This window comes from Penicillium subrubescens, assembly GCF_028828155.1.
Source record: "Penicillium subrubescens strain IBT 31985 chromosome Unknown utg000014l_segment0_segment0, whole genome shotgun sequence".
NCBI classification, from domain to species: Eukaryota; Fungi; Ascomycota; class Eurotiomycetes; order Eurotiales; family Aspergillaceae; genus Penicillium; species Penicillium subrubescens.
The window spans coordinates 101,809-119,750 of NW_026643164.1; the positions used below are offsets into that span (position 1 = coordinate 101,809).

At 44.1% G+C, this 17,942-nt stretch overlaps 3 protein-coding genes across 3 annotated transcripts; all 3 read right to left on the reverse strand.

Moving 5' to 3' along the window:
* Window positions 1–785: 785 nt before the first annotated feature.
* N7473_013266 (uncharacterized protein) lies at window positions 786–1,770 on the reverse strand (the record flags this gene model as incomplete). The annotated part of the gene is made up of 3 exons (XM_057159205.1): window positions 786–893; window positions 954–1,422; window positions 1,499–1,770. The coding sequence occupies 3 exons, from the start codon at window positions 1,768–1,770 to the stop codon at window positions 786–788; spliced, it is 849 nt and encodes a 282-aa protein (XP_057001941.1).
* Window positions 1,771–9,503: 7,733 nt separating this feature from the next.
* On the reverse strand, window positions 9,504–9,967 carry N7473_013267 (carbon-nitrogen hydrolase; the record flags this gene model as incomplete). Its single annotated transcript, XM_057159206.1, has 2 exons — window positions 9,504–9,895; window positions 9,955–9,967. 2 exons carry the CDS (start codon window positions 9,965–9,967, stop codon window positions 9,504–9,506), a joined length of 405 nt encoding a protein of 134 aa, XP_057001942.1.
* A 64-nt stretch (window positions 9,968–10,031) lies between these two features.
* N7473_013268 (Carbon-nitrogen hydrolase) lies at window positions 10,032–10,492 on the reverse strand (the record flags this gene model as incomplete). The annotated part of the gene is made up of 2 exons (XM_057159207.1): window positions 10,032–10,392; window positions 10,470–10,492. 2 exons carry the CDS (start codon window positions 10,490–10,492, stop codon window positions 10,032–10,034), a joined length of 384 nt encoding a protein of 127 aa, XP_057001943.1.
* Between the last annotated feature and the right edge of the window lie 7,450 nt (window positions 10,493–17,942).

The window sequence follows — 17,942 nt, forward strand, 5'->3', positions numbered from 1 at the left end:
AAAATAGTAGTATAACGTGGTTGTTACATGCTGTATTATATTAGGGGTTCAACATGTTATAAGGGTCCATGTACCCCTTTGTTCCTATAAATTCATGGGTTTTTCGTGGGTCCCATGGGTATACCCATGCTTGGCATAAGCTGGGTTTGGTTTAGACCTTAAAGCCCATAGGTATACATGGGCTGGGTCTTGGTCAAAATCTCAAGCCCATGGGACCCATTTGATAAGGCCTAGCGCTCTCTGTTCTATAGCAGATTTCTTAATAGGACTCCGGAAGCCCCTAGCGGGACCGGCCTAACACCCTTTAACGCGCGCAGCATCGCAATATCGGTCGAGAAGCTTTGAAACGATATCAAATGATAGCGCAAAGAGTTAGATTGAATTTGCCGTTGTTTAGAAGTTGCTAACTGGCGTGGTTCCTGATACATTTCAGAAATTCAATTCGACGCTGAAGTTGTTTTCGCTGTTGATCCATTTGGGTGCGCTTACCGCATATCTTTTTAAAGTAAAAATTGAAACAGGATAAATTTCAAAAACTCAGTCCACAGACCTGAAATATGCCTGGATTTGGAAAACTACCATAAGATGTTGAATAGCCATGAAGCAATGCTGTCCGTGCCAAGGTGGTGCGCTGCATCGCCGCATCTGAATATTTAATAACATTCATTCACTGGGGACACAACCCTCCCGCGTCTGTCTGATAGAACTATAGTAAATGAAGTTCCAGCTCGCTGCCCCCTCTCTCTTACTATCTCTGGCAGGCATTACTCCACAGGGCCATCTGTTTAGAGGCACTGCGAGTACCACGCATTCTGGTAGTGGCAGGTGCCAGAGGCGCAGCAGGTCGGTCCAGACCAGCCACTGCCGCCGCACTGGCCATAAATGGCAGAGCACTATTGTGAGATTATGTCAGTTTGTCAATCGCCAAAGCAGGTCACAAAGAGTGAACTCACAGTCCCGCCCGAACCACTCGAGCCGCCACTACCCCCAGAGCCGCCGCTGCCACCAGAGGACGATCCACCCGCAGAAACGGTGATAGAAGAAGAACCGGAGCTTTCATAACCCTCAGTGACAAGAATCTGGTAATCGAAGGCACCCATGTTCATGCCAAGAGCACCCCAGGCATTAAAGTGGTTTGCTGTGGTGACAGTGCCGCTGGTCCGCTTGCTCTGCCGGATTGACCAGTACTGATTGAAGGTAGAAGTACCCTGAATGGATGGCTGATTGACCTGCTGGTGCTTGTAGATATCGTAGGTTGCTCCGTCACTAGTCACAGTTCCCATGTGGGTCATGCTGTTGCCGGGGTTGTAGTCTCCGTAGCTCTCCATAATGTAGTACTCAACAAGGGGGCTAGTAGTCCAGCCGTAGACAGCAAGGTAGGCATTGCCATTCGGATTGAATGAGCCGGAGAATGAGATAGCCCTATTAATCGACGCATCATACATCAGAAAGTGTATTCAAGAGGTCTCTTTCTTGGGCGATGGTGATATTCACTTACTGGGCGCTGCCAGGTTTCCAGCCCTTCCCACAAGTAAAGTCACCGCCATTTTGGTTTGACCAAGTGACGCTATACTGGCCAGCTGCACCATTCGTGTAGCTGACGCTTCCGGCTCCGTTGGTCCAGAAAGAATAGTAGTAGCCGTTGTTAGTGCCTGTCTGGGGCGATGTAATCGCCTGGCGTTTGGAAAAATCGCCGGACATGTCGCCAGGCAGGGCCAAGGCGCCTGCAATAGCGAGAAGGCCAAGTACCAAAGAAGAGATATATACCATTTTGTTTACGATTGAAACTGAGACGATAATGGTGGAAAGCTTTATGGCTTCTAAATGGCCTAGCTGTCTGCATTTATACCTCTGAGGCCATAACTGCTGGGTTGCCTCTGATTGCCAGCAAGAGGCAATAGCGACAGATTTTGCCGGCGGCTAATGTCCCGAGATCACCTCCAGGTTTCTCGAGGCGACAGATACCCTTACTAGGAGCCTGACGATACTATTGTTAAACGCGGCGACGTCGTATTGAGAACTTGGCCCTAAGGTTTTGGCCATAGCCTAAAAGCGGAGCTGCTGAAGAAACGGACCCGTCACGAATGCGGCCATTGCCGCACTAGTGAGTACCACGAGACCCTGAAATGACTAATAATAAGTGAAAAGGCAACTCTCCCCAGTCCAGTAATCCCTGCACTCTTCACTAGGTAAACTCTGATGTCGTCTGATGATCTGGGGAATGGGCTTTTGATGTTCTACCCGCTTCGCAGCCGAGAAACTTGCAGCTACAGATGGTAAGTTGTAGTAGAGGCCCTACTCATGGCTTTTATGGCTCGTATAAAATGACGGCTCTTGCGGTTAAAAAGGGGCGAACGGTTGAGGTCAGGAACCACTGCCGATGTTTCAGCTCTGAGGTCTGAAACAGGAACCAGCCCGTGTTTTCCGTGGTGCGGGGCCTCTTCCCGCAACAGATCTATCTTTCTAGATTTAAGGGGTCTTGTTAGCATTCCCTGTCGTGGATCTGACGTATTAAATGATAATTAATCCCTTTGGTCTCAAAAGCACACTGTATGTCAGCCAGTTCGATCCTTTGCTTCTAGATTTCACTACCTATCAATTCTTGAGAATCAACACAGAGTATTGTCATGGGTAGGTAGAGCGGGCATTGATCGAGAGCATTCCTAAGCTCTAGATGGAGATCGAGTGTCACTTTAGCAATTTTCAGTGGTAGTCAAGCTTCGGGTAACCTATTTAAAGATGCCCAGACATAAGCAAGTAATGATAAAAAATATTGTGGCGATATCCAAGCGTTACCTCCGGTCCTATATTCGCCGGTCGGCAAACACGTACTCTATGGATGGATGTGGGCTCCCCGAGTGGCATCACAGAATTTGCTTGCGTTACTAGTCGTTTAGGGTTCAATTCCTCTTTAAAATCATCTAATTACGAATACAAACTACTACAGTTAGGGACTCGGACACCGCTTTAGTTCATTATGTGTATGAAGGAAGGTTGACATTAATTCTGGTGGAGCTGGGTGTTCATTGGAAATTTAGCTTGGCTTTTCAAGTGAAGCGCCCGAGATGCTTATCAGACAGTAAATTGTGCCCATTCGGACTACACACCTATGATTTTATGGAATGATTCCCGAACTTCCGACATGAGGGGTCTTAAAGATGGACTGCTACACACCCAGCCGATGGACCTCTTCCCAGATATCTCTCAAATAGGCAGAATGACATTGAGGAATGATTACATGCATTCAGAACCATGAATCCTACGGCCGGACCTTAGCGGATAATGTTCATCAACATGCATGCCGCCTCACAAACTCAAGAATTGACAGGCATTTTTTTTGTTCCAATTGAGGCTAATATTGTGAAGTGTGTCCGTGTGATCCATACTGATGAACCTTCTATTATTTTGCAAGCTTACTTTCTATAAGTATTTCCGAGAAGGGCAGGAAAATAAACGCCCCCTCCTGGTAAAAAGGGAAAAAGAAAGCAGCCTGAAAAGATGCATGTAGGATAGAAAGATATTTCATTTCATGCATATAATTAAACACAGTGCCAAACTCCTCAGCTGACAGTTCTTGTTGATCAGCACTCAAGACGTCCACGTCACTTGATTTGCCAGAGTAGAGCTAAGTCAGATGTTAGCTAGATAGGAAACCGAGAACCATAAAGATGGATGTCAAATTGAAATGATAAAACGATGAAGCTTAGAATGCCCTTCCTTAGGTTGGTTCATCTCATAAAGATGGCCAGCCGGTCGAAGAGTCCTGTTTACCAAGTTCATAAATAAACGAAATTCACGGATTGGGTGGTAACTTGCCACGGAATGCGGCGGAGGCTGTTGTGAAGAGATTTTCAGTGTTGTTCCAAGATATTTTTGCCTGCCGTGCTCGTTTTTGATGATGCGTATTCACTTGTTTTCCCTGCGTTGAGCCACCCGCTGAAAAAAGTCTCCAATCAACCAGCCCCTGATCAAAGACATGCTCGGCTACAGAAGTCAGCTTTAAAGACCCAAAAGTGGAACCCTCGACGCATATACCTATTTTGATACTAATCTCTTTGCATGGTTTCCTTTAGGTTTTTAACAGAAGCTAGAACCCAGACTTCATCTGCCTCGTCCTTTCGGGCAACGGACCAGCTGGTGCATTAATATGTCGTTTCCCCAGTACTTGGAGATGGAATCCAACGTACCACTTTGAATTCCGTCCTAGGGCCAAGGCGCATCTATTAGGAATGCTGGGTACAGACCCTTTGCCTAAAGGTATAATTTCTGGGAGCGTATAGTTACTTCCTTGGGGCTCCTTGTTGCGGTGCCACAGATTCGCTTCGTTAAGCGGGAAGCCTCACCCTTGAGAGGAAGGAAATAGTTTCTATGAATAGCCTTAGCGGATGAGACTTCTCTTTTGTTGAGACTAAGACCGAAGTAATTTTCCTAAGGCTATTCTCTAGAGGGTATAGAATCATGTACGCCACAGTCTCTTAAATCGGAATAGCCATAAATGCAGTCCTTAACGAGAACAACCATAACACCGCTTTTTATCCTTAACTTCCTCCACGAAGCATCCCAGGCAGATAATCTGACCGTTAGTTATTGTTATTTATAAAATTCTTCACACCTTAATCAGAATTAGTATCGATGTTGCTGAAAAGGGGGTTTGGCTGTCCAGCAAGTGCGTTTTTAGCTATATCTCGTACTAAAATAATGTTTTCCCGCTACGCGCCTTGATAGAGTTATAAGCCGCCTCTTCTATCAATGAGGAGCCACTAAATGAAGGTTGGCTTTCGTCTCGCTTGGACTCGGAACAGCCATAGGATAGATAACAGACTGCCCTAGTAGATAGAGATTGCTTTTTAAGCGGTCAGTGTGAGTCCTTAGTCGTCTTTTCTGGAAACTGTTATTTCTTAACAATACTTACGGCATCCCCCTAAGATCAACTTCGCAAAGATCCTATCCCATCAATTACCCGTAACTCTAACGTTAGCCGCCTGCAAGATAGTAATTTGAAATAATGTGAGAGGACGTTGTACCCGTGATTGATATCCTGATAGACTGGAGGTGCCTGTTAGGAAATATCCATCAAAGCTTATCGTCTGTACAAAAACCTTACGAGATATTGTAATCTGAGCATGGAATTAAATCGGGGTCCTTCGAATCTCTCGGGTAAACCCCAAATTCAATCAAATTGCCATATGCCATGCTGAGCTTGAAGATTTCAATATTATTAATCCTGATCTATTACCAAGGTTTACAAATTCCTAGTTCCTGAAGCTCCTGCATACTTATACCGTGGTCAAGTATATTCAGGTTCAAAAATATCATGCAAAGTACCCATTCCTAACTTGGAAGTAAAGATTCATGTGTTGGAATTGCCCCAGAGTCATAGAAAATTCGTTACCTCGTCTGTGAGAAGAGCGAATCCCGATGGTGATTCTCACGGCCGGTCTCAGAGATCGATCGAGCTTAGCCCAATCAAGCTCATCCCGCATCCGCTCCAATAGCTCAGACCAGCCTCCTTCGTCGTTAGGAAACCCAAGGGATCCTATCTCAACAGAGCGTAGTGAAAATGACGCCGGACTAAGCAGATCAATCATGACTGACGTGTTGACGCTAAATTTTGAAAGACTAAGATGATAGAGATTTGGCTATTGCTGGATAGGGGAAATCTCTTTTAAAGGAACAACTAGATTGTCAGCTGAATCGCCACCTTCCAATGCCACTGTCAAATGGATGTGAGTTAGGTCCTTGGCCAAGCTAACAGCCTCAGAGAAGCATCCGCTGGTGAAACCTTCATAGTCATAGAACCCGTTGTCTCCAACCAGGAAGGATAGGTGAAGGTGACGAAAGCCTGGGCGTTTCATGATGGCTTCGAACTAGTTATATTCTTCACACGGCTGGGCAAAGATCATGTTGTTGATCCCAGTGGCAAGTTGTTTTGAATCGAACCATAGTTCGGAAATATTATTGTCCTCAATCGAGATAAAACGCGAAGGGAAATTCTGGCCCCTCTCTACAACTCCTTATACTCTTCTTTTGCCTCTGACGACGTTAAAGGGTTAACTGGTGACAGCGCCCACGGCACTGCTGCACAGGAAGCGAGAAGAGAAGAGGGAGACTGAGTCAATTGGTCTATCTAGAACAGGAAGACGAAGCAGAAGGGAACAGAACAGGGTCTATAAGGCCCTGAAGCACAAAGGAGAAGAACAAGGCCTGGTCCTGGCAGGAAATCCCCGGCCTGCTTCATGCAGGCCCAAAGAAGACGACAAACCCTGCAAACCCTATCGAGGTCAAAGGGATCGAGTCATCAACTGGGATTCCTTCAGTCAAAGAAATGTGCTATCCTCTTGTAATAGGATAGTTGAACCCATAAGGAAATACTCGAATCGTAGGTGTTTGATATAACGGATCGAAAATGCGGCCGTGCGCTGCTGGCGTAACAGTCACTCGTCTCAGCTTTGGGAATTGCTCTAAGCAATAAAGGAAGGCATTTTCATCTTTCCGAGATTCGATCACAGCTTGCTGGTCATTGAGAACTTGCGAATACTACTTCCAGTAGTCCTTAAGAGGCATCTGCGCATCCACCTGCTGCTGGCGAGCTATATGGTCGGGCCTGTCCACGTCCCTTGCTTTCCGCTGTTTCGTACTGCGGATGTTCACTTTGAAATCCTGCAAGAACCGCTTAGGACATCCTTCGTCGGTGATTTGCAAGCCACTCCGATCTATGTGCGGTTCAAAATCCTCTCAGGACACTGGAGCCGAAACAAAACGCGCGTCGTCCCAAATAATTTCGGCGATCTGCTCCCTGAAGTCTGGATGATTCGATACAGAGCGCAAGACCTGGATATCCAGCGAATTGGCAGAAAGAAACACGCGCGAGAATGAGAGTGGCGTCGTCTCGCTTAGTTGTTTGCATGCCAAGCGCAAGGACTTGAGATCTCGATTTGGCAAAAACGATGCGACCCAGAACAAAATCTCAGTAGGTAATTGAACCAGCCCGGGACTTCGTACTGTCAATAGAGGCTGACTTTCAGGGTTTTGTGCAGCCATTGTAAGATCGTATTTTGGTTAAGGGAGCAAAATGATAGATGTGCCACGTGCGGGCGCAGATTTATGATTTCTCACTTGACTGCAATGCTCTTATCGTAGTCCATTGTAGCAGCCCGGCCGCTTCTCTTCATCCTTGCTCACTCCTGTAGAGTAAACCTCGTTAGTCGAAAGGCACTCTGTCTGAAGTTGCATGGCAGAAACAAGATCCTCTTCAGGCGCATTTGCCTGTCAGCCCTGCAGATCTTCTAAACGTCATGTTAGTCCTCGTATTCGAAGTATTCCCGCACCCTCAAATAGACACTGACTGACCCCTAGTGTGATTGGGCCAAACCACAATGTTCGACCTGCAATAAGGCTAGCAAGTCTGTACGTATGTCTCTGGGCCCAAGAAGCGAAAGTATGTTACATTATTCCTCGTTCATCTTTATGTCGCCTTGCTTTTCTTTACTTGAATTTCACTTCGTTCGTACTAAGACCAGCCAGGCGGAAGTACTGGGACGAGAATTACTTTAAGTCCCTCGAAAACCAAAATACAAACATTATTAGCCGTCCAAAGAAACGAAGGCTCTGTTCGAAATGGTCTAGACGCGGCGTTTTTAGATGAATCGCTTATCGTTGGGTCATAAAGCAAAACGTTACACAGGACCAACCTGCTTTTGGTGAGGCGAGCTCGAGAAGAGACGCTATTCGGACAGACTCAAAAAGTAATGGAGGAGCTAAGCGTTATGATGTGGCGGACCAATCTTGCAGACGGTGTTGCGATCGATAACGAGCCGAACGTTACTCCTGTCCCTAATCCTCAACGGGCCCTGACACATAACCCAATCCGCGCTATCCCGGAAGTCGTCATAGATTCTACTCGCGTCAACAATATTGCCAGACTTTTTCTTCAACATATCAGTGGTGAACATCAGTTCACGCGTATAAGACGACTAACCCGTTCTCCAGTTTCCCGACGAGCAAGCCGATCTACTATTCCTCCATTTAGCGATGTTAGCAGCTGGAGCGACATTTGAGCATCAACCAGACTCACTGGAAGTGTGCAATCGATTCGCGGAGCTAAGTGAACGTTTAGCCTTCATATGCTCCAAATATGCACCATCTATCCACGTTAATCCAGGGTCTCTGTATTTTATTATGGCGGTCTCTCGGCCTGGGGCACAATCATATTGGGTGGGCATTCCTTTCGATGGCTGCTGGAATGGCTGTGCACCTTAAGCTGCACGTTTTGGTTTTGGATGAGGTCGCTTCGCAAAACTTGAAGCCAACAATAGCCAGCGCACAAGCAATCTGGTCTTTTTACATGACGGATCGCACATCAATATCCATATTAGGAAGAGATTGTATTCTTCCGTGGCGTCGCGTGAACGTGCCTACGATCGATGCATTCTTTTCTGAAGGAGAGAGAGATATCACTGAACTATCCTTTGCATGGTAGTGCAAATTTTGGTATATGCATGACCAAAATATGGACCGGCTGTATGCTTTGCGTGTGCTTCTAGTTTGTGGATGTGAAAACAACTGATCAGTATTTAGATTCTCGTCCTCCTTCGAAAAGCGCAGTATCCCTGATCAAGTCGGTCTTCTCATTTCGACGTATGAGATTCTGAATCAATTCATGAAGTCTCGAGACTCGCGGCTTGATCTTAGTCGCGGGGTTTCTCCAAAATTTTTACTACTTCTTCATATGGCATACCAAATGACCATTTTGAGAACCATGCCTCCATTCTTCCGACTGTTTGCTCTGGCCCGGACTGACGGTCAGATTTCACATACAAGGCCTCTTGTTCTGCAATCTATCACGTCTGTTGCTTCACCCATGATCCAGCTTGTGCAAAACTATTGGCAGTGGTATGGATTTGAATATGCCCACCCCCTTCTGATACATCACCTTCTCAGTGCATCCATCGTACATTTGATGAATACAACGACAAATTTGCTTACACTCCGACGCCACAGCACTTGATCTGTGGGAAAATGTCTGACACTGTTCATGGAATGAGTCGGTATTGGGAGCTCTGATCACAAAACGCATAAATGCAATCAAAACATTAGCCCGACGCTGGAAGGTGGAAGACGCGTTGCTACCTGAAGATAACCTCGATCCAAGTTATGAAAGCTGCGGTGCATTGAATCATATAGCGCCGTTTGTGGGAATTTTGATCAACTCCTTCGAATGTCGGTCAGACAGTAGAGCGGAGGACTGATGTTTCTCACTTCTCTCGCCCTCACGAGGAACTCGATGCAAGTCTTTCACATGATATGGAGCAGCAATATGATCTTTCTATGGATGTGCCTGCGTCAGGGTACGACCACTTCGGTCTTTCGCCGTTCTTCCCTAATTTTGGGGAACTTGGTGATTTCTTCCGGATCTCTGATAGCTAGTTACCTCCAAGAAGATACTTGGCCGTCTCAAGAAAGATGTAAAATATTTGCATATGCGAATTAGATACACAAGGGAGCTACTTGAAGCCGGATGAATCCCCAGCGATCGCATTAACGAGATCCACATCGGTGTCATCGCGGGCGGTCTTCTTTACTTCCTTACAGACATTTAGCCACATCAGATCAGGGCGATTATAATGACCGGTTGCGTCTGCGAAGAGCTTGGTGCCAATAATCTGGTCCATGTCAAGATCCGCATGAATGATCGCTTCAGTCGTACTCTCCATGGGTTCAGTTAACAATTTCCCGTCCGGGCCAAATACTGCGGAGCTCCCACCGCCGGGGAAATACATCAGAGCTCCGCCAGACGTTTTCATCTTGTCAATTCCCTTTTCTGTTATCAGAGCTGTGCCATCGAGGACAAACCTTTGTGTCTCAATCGCATAAGTCCGCGACAAGTTTTGGCAACCTATGTCTAGCAATCGGCGATGAACCAGAGTATCGAGAAATGAAGACGAGACAGCATACCTTCAGCCGACATTGACCACAAGTCTGAGCCACCAGTGTGTGGAGTCAGGCTTGGCCAGGCAAAAACAAGAATATCCTCATTTTGCGAGAATATGATATTTCAACAACGGCTGGATATGCTCCCAGCATGAGAGAGCACCGACTCGCCCAAAGGGAAGTTGCGACACCCTTGCAAAGCACTCCCCGGACGCATCGCCAAATATAGTACGCACCATATGTGTTGGCTTCATCTTTCGACGATGTGACTTGATGAGTCCATCTGGGCCAATCATCACCTGTGCGATATAGACAGAATTGTTATCATTCTCAGAGAATCCTAGCGAGACAGCGATGGAATGAGCCTTCGCTGCATTCTGTATCGCCTTCATCTCGTCGGAATCGAGACGCAGGGAATTCTTGACATAGGCAACGTTTAGCTCCACGTCTAAAAGGCGAGACCTGACGAATGTAAGCAGTTAGCAAACGTGGATGATATTGCCACACATATAAGAAGGATACGGCATACCAGATCAAACAGGGATAACCGGGAATCCAACATTCAAGGAGAGCAATAACGTATTTTTTGATCCCTTCTTCAGCGAAATGTTAAAGCGCCACCTGTCACAGCCGAGGGGCCTTGATTAAATACATCGCGGGTGGCACTGCGGGTGGCTTGCAAGGCTTCACATCGTCGCAGGCCAAAGCGGCGAGTTTCCACCCCCACGAACTCCACAGCGGCGAAAATTTGGAGCAATCTCGCACCCCAGAAAGCTACCAAGAAATAGTAATATTGGGTTCGTGCACCCACACCTTGACTATGGTTAAATTTTGCTTGACATGCATGACATTCCGTCCTAGTCGAATTGAGTTTGTACTTTCCCGGGTGTACTCGATGGAGAAATTTCGGGGCAATGCGTCATTGAATCACTCTCATTGACTACTTGGGAAATGATGCATTGGTTTTCGATTCAATCAGCACATTCATCTGCGTCATGTGCAAGAGAACATGAAATTTTTCAACCTCCCTTCCTGCAGTACATAGTCCGTCAGCCGAAGATATTGCCATAAATTTCCGGAAAGGCAAGTTTACCTCATGATATACCTTACCATCTCTCTTGAAGACTTTTCATTCGCACGGGGTTGAGTATATGCTCTTCATTTAAATTTTCCCGCTGTTTGATTTAGTAAGATTCAGGCATACGAATTGCAACATGACCAGATATCTCAAAAACTGGTTGTATCAGTCCACGATTGTAATTTTCTTCCTCGACAGTGTTGACGCTTGGACGACGTCTACTCGAAAATCTTGTTTAGGAGATTATGTCGCATGGTGGGGTATAATGAGGCCTTTTTCTCCCTCGCTGGTGACCAATGCCCCAAATCTCGAAGTTCCCAATATTTGACTTCCCTTCTTTGACTTCTGGCCCAACAACGATCAGTGCATATCCCAATTTTTCTGTGGGCTTCTTGTTCGAGCAATACTGGAAATTCCAGCCTGCTATGGCAATGTTTTGAGCGGAAACATTCCCCAGGCTGGTTAATCAAGCAGCAACTTTCTCAGCTGTAGTACCTACTTCACTCGATATCGCCCTGCCGGTGATAATGTCGCTGTTCTCATCCATTCAGTCCAGTCGCCTGGTATTTCAGTACAAGACGACGCATGGAGACCGCACCGAGGCCTAAATCCAGACTGCGGCTAAGCTGTAAACATTCTAGCACTCGGACTTCAAGTGCCGGCCTCAATCCATGCGAATGCGAGAAGCTGTGATTTGGGTTGGTGACGGAACAGAAGCAACAGTGGATCCCGGAGGAAGGGATATAGTAAACCCGCATGTATTAGTCATTATTATGCTCACATAACTAAGTTAACGTAGTTAGTGGGAATTGATAGGGACACAACAGCTTTTTACTACTGGCACAACAATTATGTAATACCCGCATCACATAAGGGAATTGATAGGGACACAACAGCTTTTTACTACTGGCACAACAATTATGTAATACCCGCATCACATAATCAATTTTGCCAAGAATCTTTACCATACATTACCGCAGCAACTGCATTACTTACCACTATAGCAACTACATTCTATCAACTACTACTACTATAAGAGCTTCTCTTTCACTGATTCCATTTCATATTATTTACATAGCCTATTATACCCTGCATAAACGAATTGTATGGCCAATTTCTCCGCAATTCGAGCACTTTGATAGCGCTTTCTTTTTGATAACCCTTTGATCTGATGTGTTGTCTTGGTTTTGTTTCCTTTGTGGCAGTGATAATATAGGCTCAAGTATTGGCAGATACTCTGATGCCTCATTATCATAATCGATTCGCCAGAATTGATGAATATCGCTTAATGGAATTAGCTGATGTGTTGATAATAAGCTAGCGATTCGGTGAGCACATAGAAGGCCCATTGTCCTAGTGAATATATTAGTACAGTTAGATAGTAGTGCTTCAGGGGTAGCTCTCTTAGCTATAGAAGCTTGATTAGAGATTAAGGATATTGAATATCGGGATATTCTCTTTGTAATATTCGAATAGAGAAAGTGTGAGCAGAAATTTAGCGTTCTAATCCGATCTTCTGCAAGATCAGACGAAAGGTTATAATGTTAAGCTTCTAATGCATTGTTAATTCGTTCAAAAACAAAGAGTATATCACCTGTTGATCCCCCTATATACTTTTTTAAAATAGCATAAGAGCCTTCTACTCGTGAGGTTGCCCAATTTCCAAAATGAAGATATTGCCCTACCCACGCCCTAATAAACATCTCTTTATAGGTTAGCCAGGTATTTTTTATATATCGAAGAGCAGCAGGGGCAATTTGACTAAAATTAGTCTCAAACTTAGCTAGTTAATCTTAATATTCAAAAGTAGTGGATGAATTAATAAGGCTTTTCCACGATTGTATAAAAGCTTCAAATTCGTTATTCGAAGAGAAATACTGCTTCGTCTTTGCAAGCACATTCTTATTTATATGCCAAACGCAAAGTAAGTGTGGACTTTTCGGATAAATCACTTTAATTGCACCTAATAGAGCAAGGTCTCTGTCAGTACAAAGGACTAGGGGAAAGGGTAAAGGATTAAGCCACGAAAAAAAGGTTTGTAGAGTCCACTTATAACTCTCTTCCTGCTCATTTTGCATAAAGCAAAAAGCAATACTAAAAGATAAATTCGACAGTGAAAGGCCGATAATATGTAAAAGAGGCATCTTATATCGATTCGTCTTATAAGTGCAGTCTAATAAAAAGACCCTATTATACTGGTTAGCAAGTCTAATTGATTCAGGGTGAGCGAATATAAAGAAAAGGATATAGCCATCACTATCCTGCTTAAATTTGTATCTCCAATTTTTCTGTTAAAGCGTTTCTCTTAGAAATTCGAGCAGTGTATAATTTCCAAGCTTCTTGCGTCTTAAGTCTGTTTAAATATTATAGATATCTCTTAGTGTAATTAGGACAGTAGGATCTTTTCGTATTAGACTAAGGATATACTATGGCTTTGATCCGATATCAGAAAGAGACTGGATAGTCTAGTTTTGATCTTTAGTTAACTGTCGACGTCGTGCTATAGAATAACCAATCATATTATCATCAGCTTCATAGTTATAAGTAGAGTTTCTGACCTGGATCTCCCATTGACCATTGTTAAGCTTCTTCGCATAGAGACGAAAAGGGCATCCAATTCGCTTAGTGCTTGTTTTCCGGCGCTTTGCACTGTCTAAGGCATTGATTCTATCACAGTAAACACCGCCTCTATCACAACCAAAGGTGGTATTCCTGCTTAGATTTGATGATATAGTAGTGATCGCGTAGCCATGAGATAGTGTATGCTGCTGTATAGAAGCAATTAGCTGCTCTCTAGTCTCAAAGACCTCTTCATTCGGTGGCTCCATTATTGAATGAAGAAGCAGATGAAGAAGCAGATGAAGAAGCAGATGAAGAATGAAGCGAAAGTGAGACTCAGTAGAAGAAAGAGAAGCTCTTATAGTAGTAGTAGTTGATAGAATGTAGTTGCTATAGTGGTAAGTAATGGGGAATTGATAGGGACACAACAGCTTTTTACTACTGGCACAACAATTATGTAATACCCGCATCACATAATCAATTTTGCCAAGAATCTTTACCATACATTACCGCAGCAACTGCATTACTTACCACTATAGCAACTACATTCTATCAACTACTACTATAAGAGCCTCTCTTTCTTCTACTGAGTCTCACTTTCTTCTACTGAGTCTCACTTTCGATTCATTCTTCATCTGCTTCTTCATCTGCTTCTTCATTCAATAATGGAGCCACCGAATGAAGAGGTCTTTGAGACTAGAGAGCAGCTAATTGCTTCTATACAGCAGCATGCACTATCTCATGGCTACGCGATCACTACTATATCATCAAATCCAAGCAGGAATACCACCTTTGGTTGTGATAGAGGCGGTGTTTACTGTGATAGAATCAATGCTCCAGACGGTGCAAAGCGCCGGAAAACAAGCACTAAGCGAATTGGATGCCCTTTTCGTCTCTATGCGAAGAAGCTTAACAGTGGTCAATGGGAGATCCAGGTCAGAAACTCTACTCATAACCATGAAGCTGATGATAATATGATTGGTCATTCTATAGCACGACGTCGACAGTTAACTAAAGATCAAAACCAGACTATCCAGTCTCTTTCTGATATCGGATCAAAGCCACAGCATATCCTTGGTCTAATACGAAAAGATCCTACTGTCCTAATTACACCAAGAGATATCTATAATATTCAAACAGACTTAAGACGCAAGAAGCTTGGAAATTATACACCGCTCGAATTTCTAAGAGAAACGCTTCAACAGAAAAATTGGAGATACAAATTTAAGCAGGATAGTGATGGCCATATCCTTTTCTTTATATTCGCTCACCCTGAATCAATTAGACTTGCTAACCAGTATAATAGGGTCTTTTTATTAGACTGCACTTATAAGACGAATCGATATAAGATGCCTCTTTTACATATTATCGGCCTTTCACCGTCGAATTTATCTTTTAGTATTGCTTTTTGCTTTATGCAAAATGAGCAGGAAGAGAGTTATAAGTGGACTCTACAAACCTTTTTTGCGTGGCTTAATCCTTTACCCTTTCCCCCAGTCCTTTGCACTGACAGAGACCTTGCTCTATTAGGTGCAATTAAAGTGATTTATCCGAAAAGTCCACACTTACTTTGCGTTTGGCATATAAATAAGAATGTGCTTGCAAAGACGAAGCAGTATTTCTCTTCGAATGACGAATTTGAAGCTTTTATACAATCGTGGAAAAGCCTTATTAATTCATCCACTACTTTTGAATATCAAGATCAACTAGCTAAGTTTGAGACTAATTTTAGTCAAATTGCCCCTGCTGCTCTTCGATATGTAAAAAATACCTGGCTAACCTATAAAGAGATGTTTATTAGGGCGTGGGTAGGGCAATATCTTCATTTTGGAAATTGGGCAACCTCACGAGTAGAAGGCTCTCATGCTATTTTAAAAAAGTATATAGGGGGATCAACAGGTGATATACTCTTTGTTTTTGAACGAATTAACAATGCATTAGAAGCTCAACATTATAACCTTTCGTCTGATCTTGCAGAAGATCGGATTAAAACGCTAAATTTCTGCTCACACTTTCTCTATTCGAATATTACAAAGAGAACATCCCGATATTCAATATCCTTAATCTCTAATCAAGCTTATATAGCTAAGAGAGCTACCCCTGAAGCACCACTATCTAACTGTACTAATATATTCACTAGGACAATGGGCCTTCCATGTGCTCACCGAATCGCTAGCTTATTATCAACACATCAGCCAATTCCATTAAGCGATATTCATCAATTCTGGCGAATCGATTATGATAATGAGGTATCAGAGTATCTGCCAATACTTGAGCCTATATTATCACTGCCACAAAGGAAACAAAACCAAGACAACAACACATCAGATCAAAGGGTTATCAAAAAGAAAGTGCCATCAAAGTGCTCGAATTGCGGAGAAATTGGCCATACAATTCGTTCATGCAGGGTATAATAGGCTATGTAAATAATATGAAATGGAATCAGTGAAAGAGAAGCTCTTATAGTAGTAGCAGTTGATAGAATGTAGTTGCTATAGTGGTAAGTAATGCAGTTGCTGCGGTAATGTATGGTAAAGATTCTTGGCAAAATTGATTATGTGATGCGGGTATTACATAATTGTTGTGCCAGTAGTAAAAAGCTGTTGTGTCCCTATCAATTCCCTAAGTAATGCAGTTGCTGCGGTAATGTATGGTAAAGATTCTTGGCAAAATTGATTATGTGATGCGGGTATTACATAATTGTTGTGCCAGTAGTAAAAAGCTGTTGTGTCCCTATCAATTCCCGTAGTTAGTTCCCGGCTTACCTAATAACCCGGTTAACCCGATAACCCCCTCCAAATTCGCGTCTTCCTACCAACACACCAACTTCAACCACCTACTATGCCACCAATCCGCTCTGAATCCTAGCTAAAATCGGCCAATCAGGAGGGCAAGATTCAATTAGCCCTCCAAGATATTAAAGAGGGTCGAATCAAATCTTTACACGCAGCGACGAAGCTATATAATATACCCTACGCTACCCTGCATACGCGCTCTTCCGGGGTAGCCCCACACGTCGATACACGATAGCATCGTCATAAATTAACCCAATTAGAAGAGGATTCGCTAGCTAAGTAGATTATATCTATAGATACGCGTAGTGCAGCCCCTAGGCCCTCTACCGTACGCGATATAGCCAATATTCTACTAGCTGCGCGTGGTGAGAGCCCACCGGCTACTATTAGCAAAAATTGGCCTTCGTTCAACAGCGCGATAAGCTTCTGTCAACATGTGGATGTGCAATACCCCGCACTAAGTGTGTTGATAAGCAATACACATCGGACAAATCGGATAAACACCCCAGTGCACGACTATAAGTAATACGGTCGGACCAATCATATCAACACCACAGAGCACGACTATACAATACGATGAAAAGATATCAACTATCACATCATAACGCAAAGAACAACAAGTTTCCTAACACTCTTGTATGCCCCTATGTTATTCTGAGATTTTTATCAGTCTTTTCCTGTGACATTCTGCTATGTACCTAAAGTTATAAATACTGCCTGTTTCCCTAGTTAAATTGAACAAGTTTGACACCATTTCCACTCACGAATAGAGCTCAAGGCAATTCTGATTAAACTGTGTTGACCTTCCACTGTTCAACCTGTTCGCTGCCGACCCACCTCTATTGCACTTTCGTCACTCTTCTATAATCGTAGTATTCGATCGACCTGTGTGCGCCTACAAGCACACCACACCAGGGTTTATGCATACGGCGTAAATCCGACACTTAAGTAGCTACGAGGTTAGTATCAAGATCGGTCGGGGTTAAACCCTAGTCGGTCGTAATTGGGATTTCTTCCGCGATGCAGGGAGGGTTCGGTGCCCCTTCGGTAGAGGGAGTAGAATAGGTCCTTGGTGCTATTTCTCCTAGGTGATCGAAGAAGAAGAAACAGAAATTGTAAGGATATACTCTATAAGTCAGGATAGAGGCCTGTCAATCAGGTAGGAGGAATAGAGCTAAGTCAATAGTGTAGAAAGGTCAAAGACTGTTTCTTGAGGATCGTAAAACCTCTTCAACATAGGTCAATTTATATACAGTCTCATCGCTCAAACAGGAAGGAGATGTATCCTTAGTAGGGAAATAGGAGCGGGGTGAAACACGAGGCTTGTGTAACCTCTGTCAAGGGTGTTCACTGCAGGAGTTCGTACACGTACTGATACCGAAAATCCAGCGAGCCTCCACAGAAAGCCTGCCGGCTTATCAGGCCCGGGAGGCCTGAGGCACCAACACTTGGGAATAACCTCATGCCAGGATATATCATAACAGCTATCCTAAGTCGCCCGTAGCTGTTGCGGCTTTGCGTTATTACGTCTGTTGTTACGCTTACGCGCCTATAGCTTTGCGTTGTTGCGTCTGCTATAC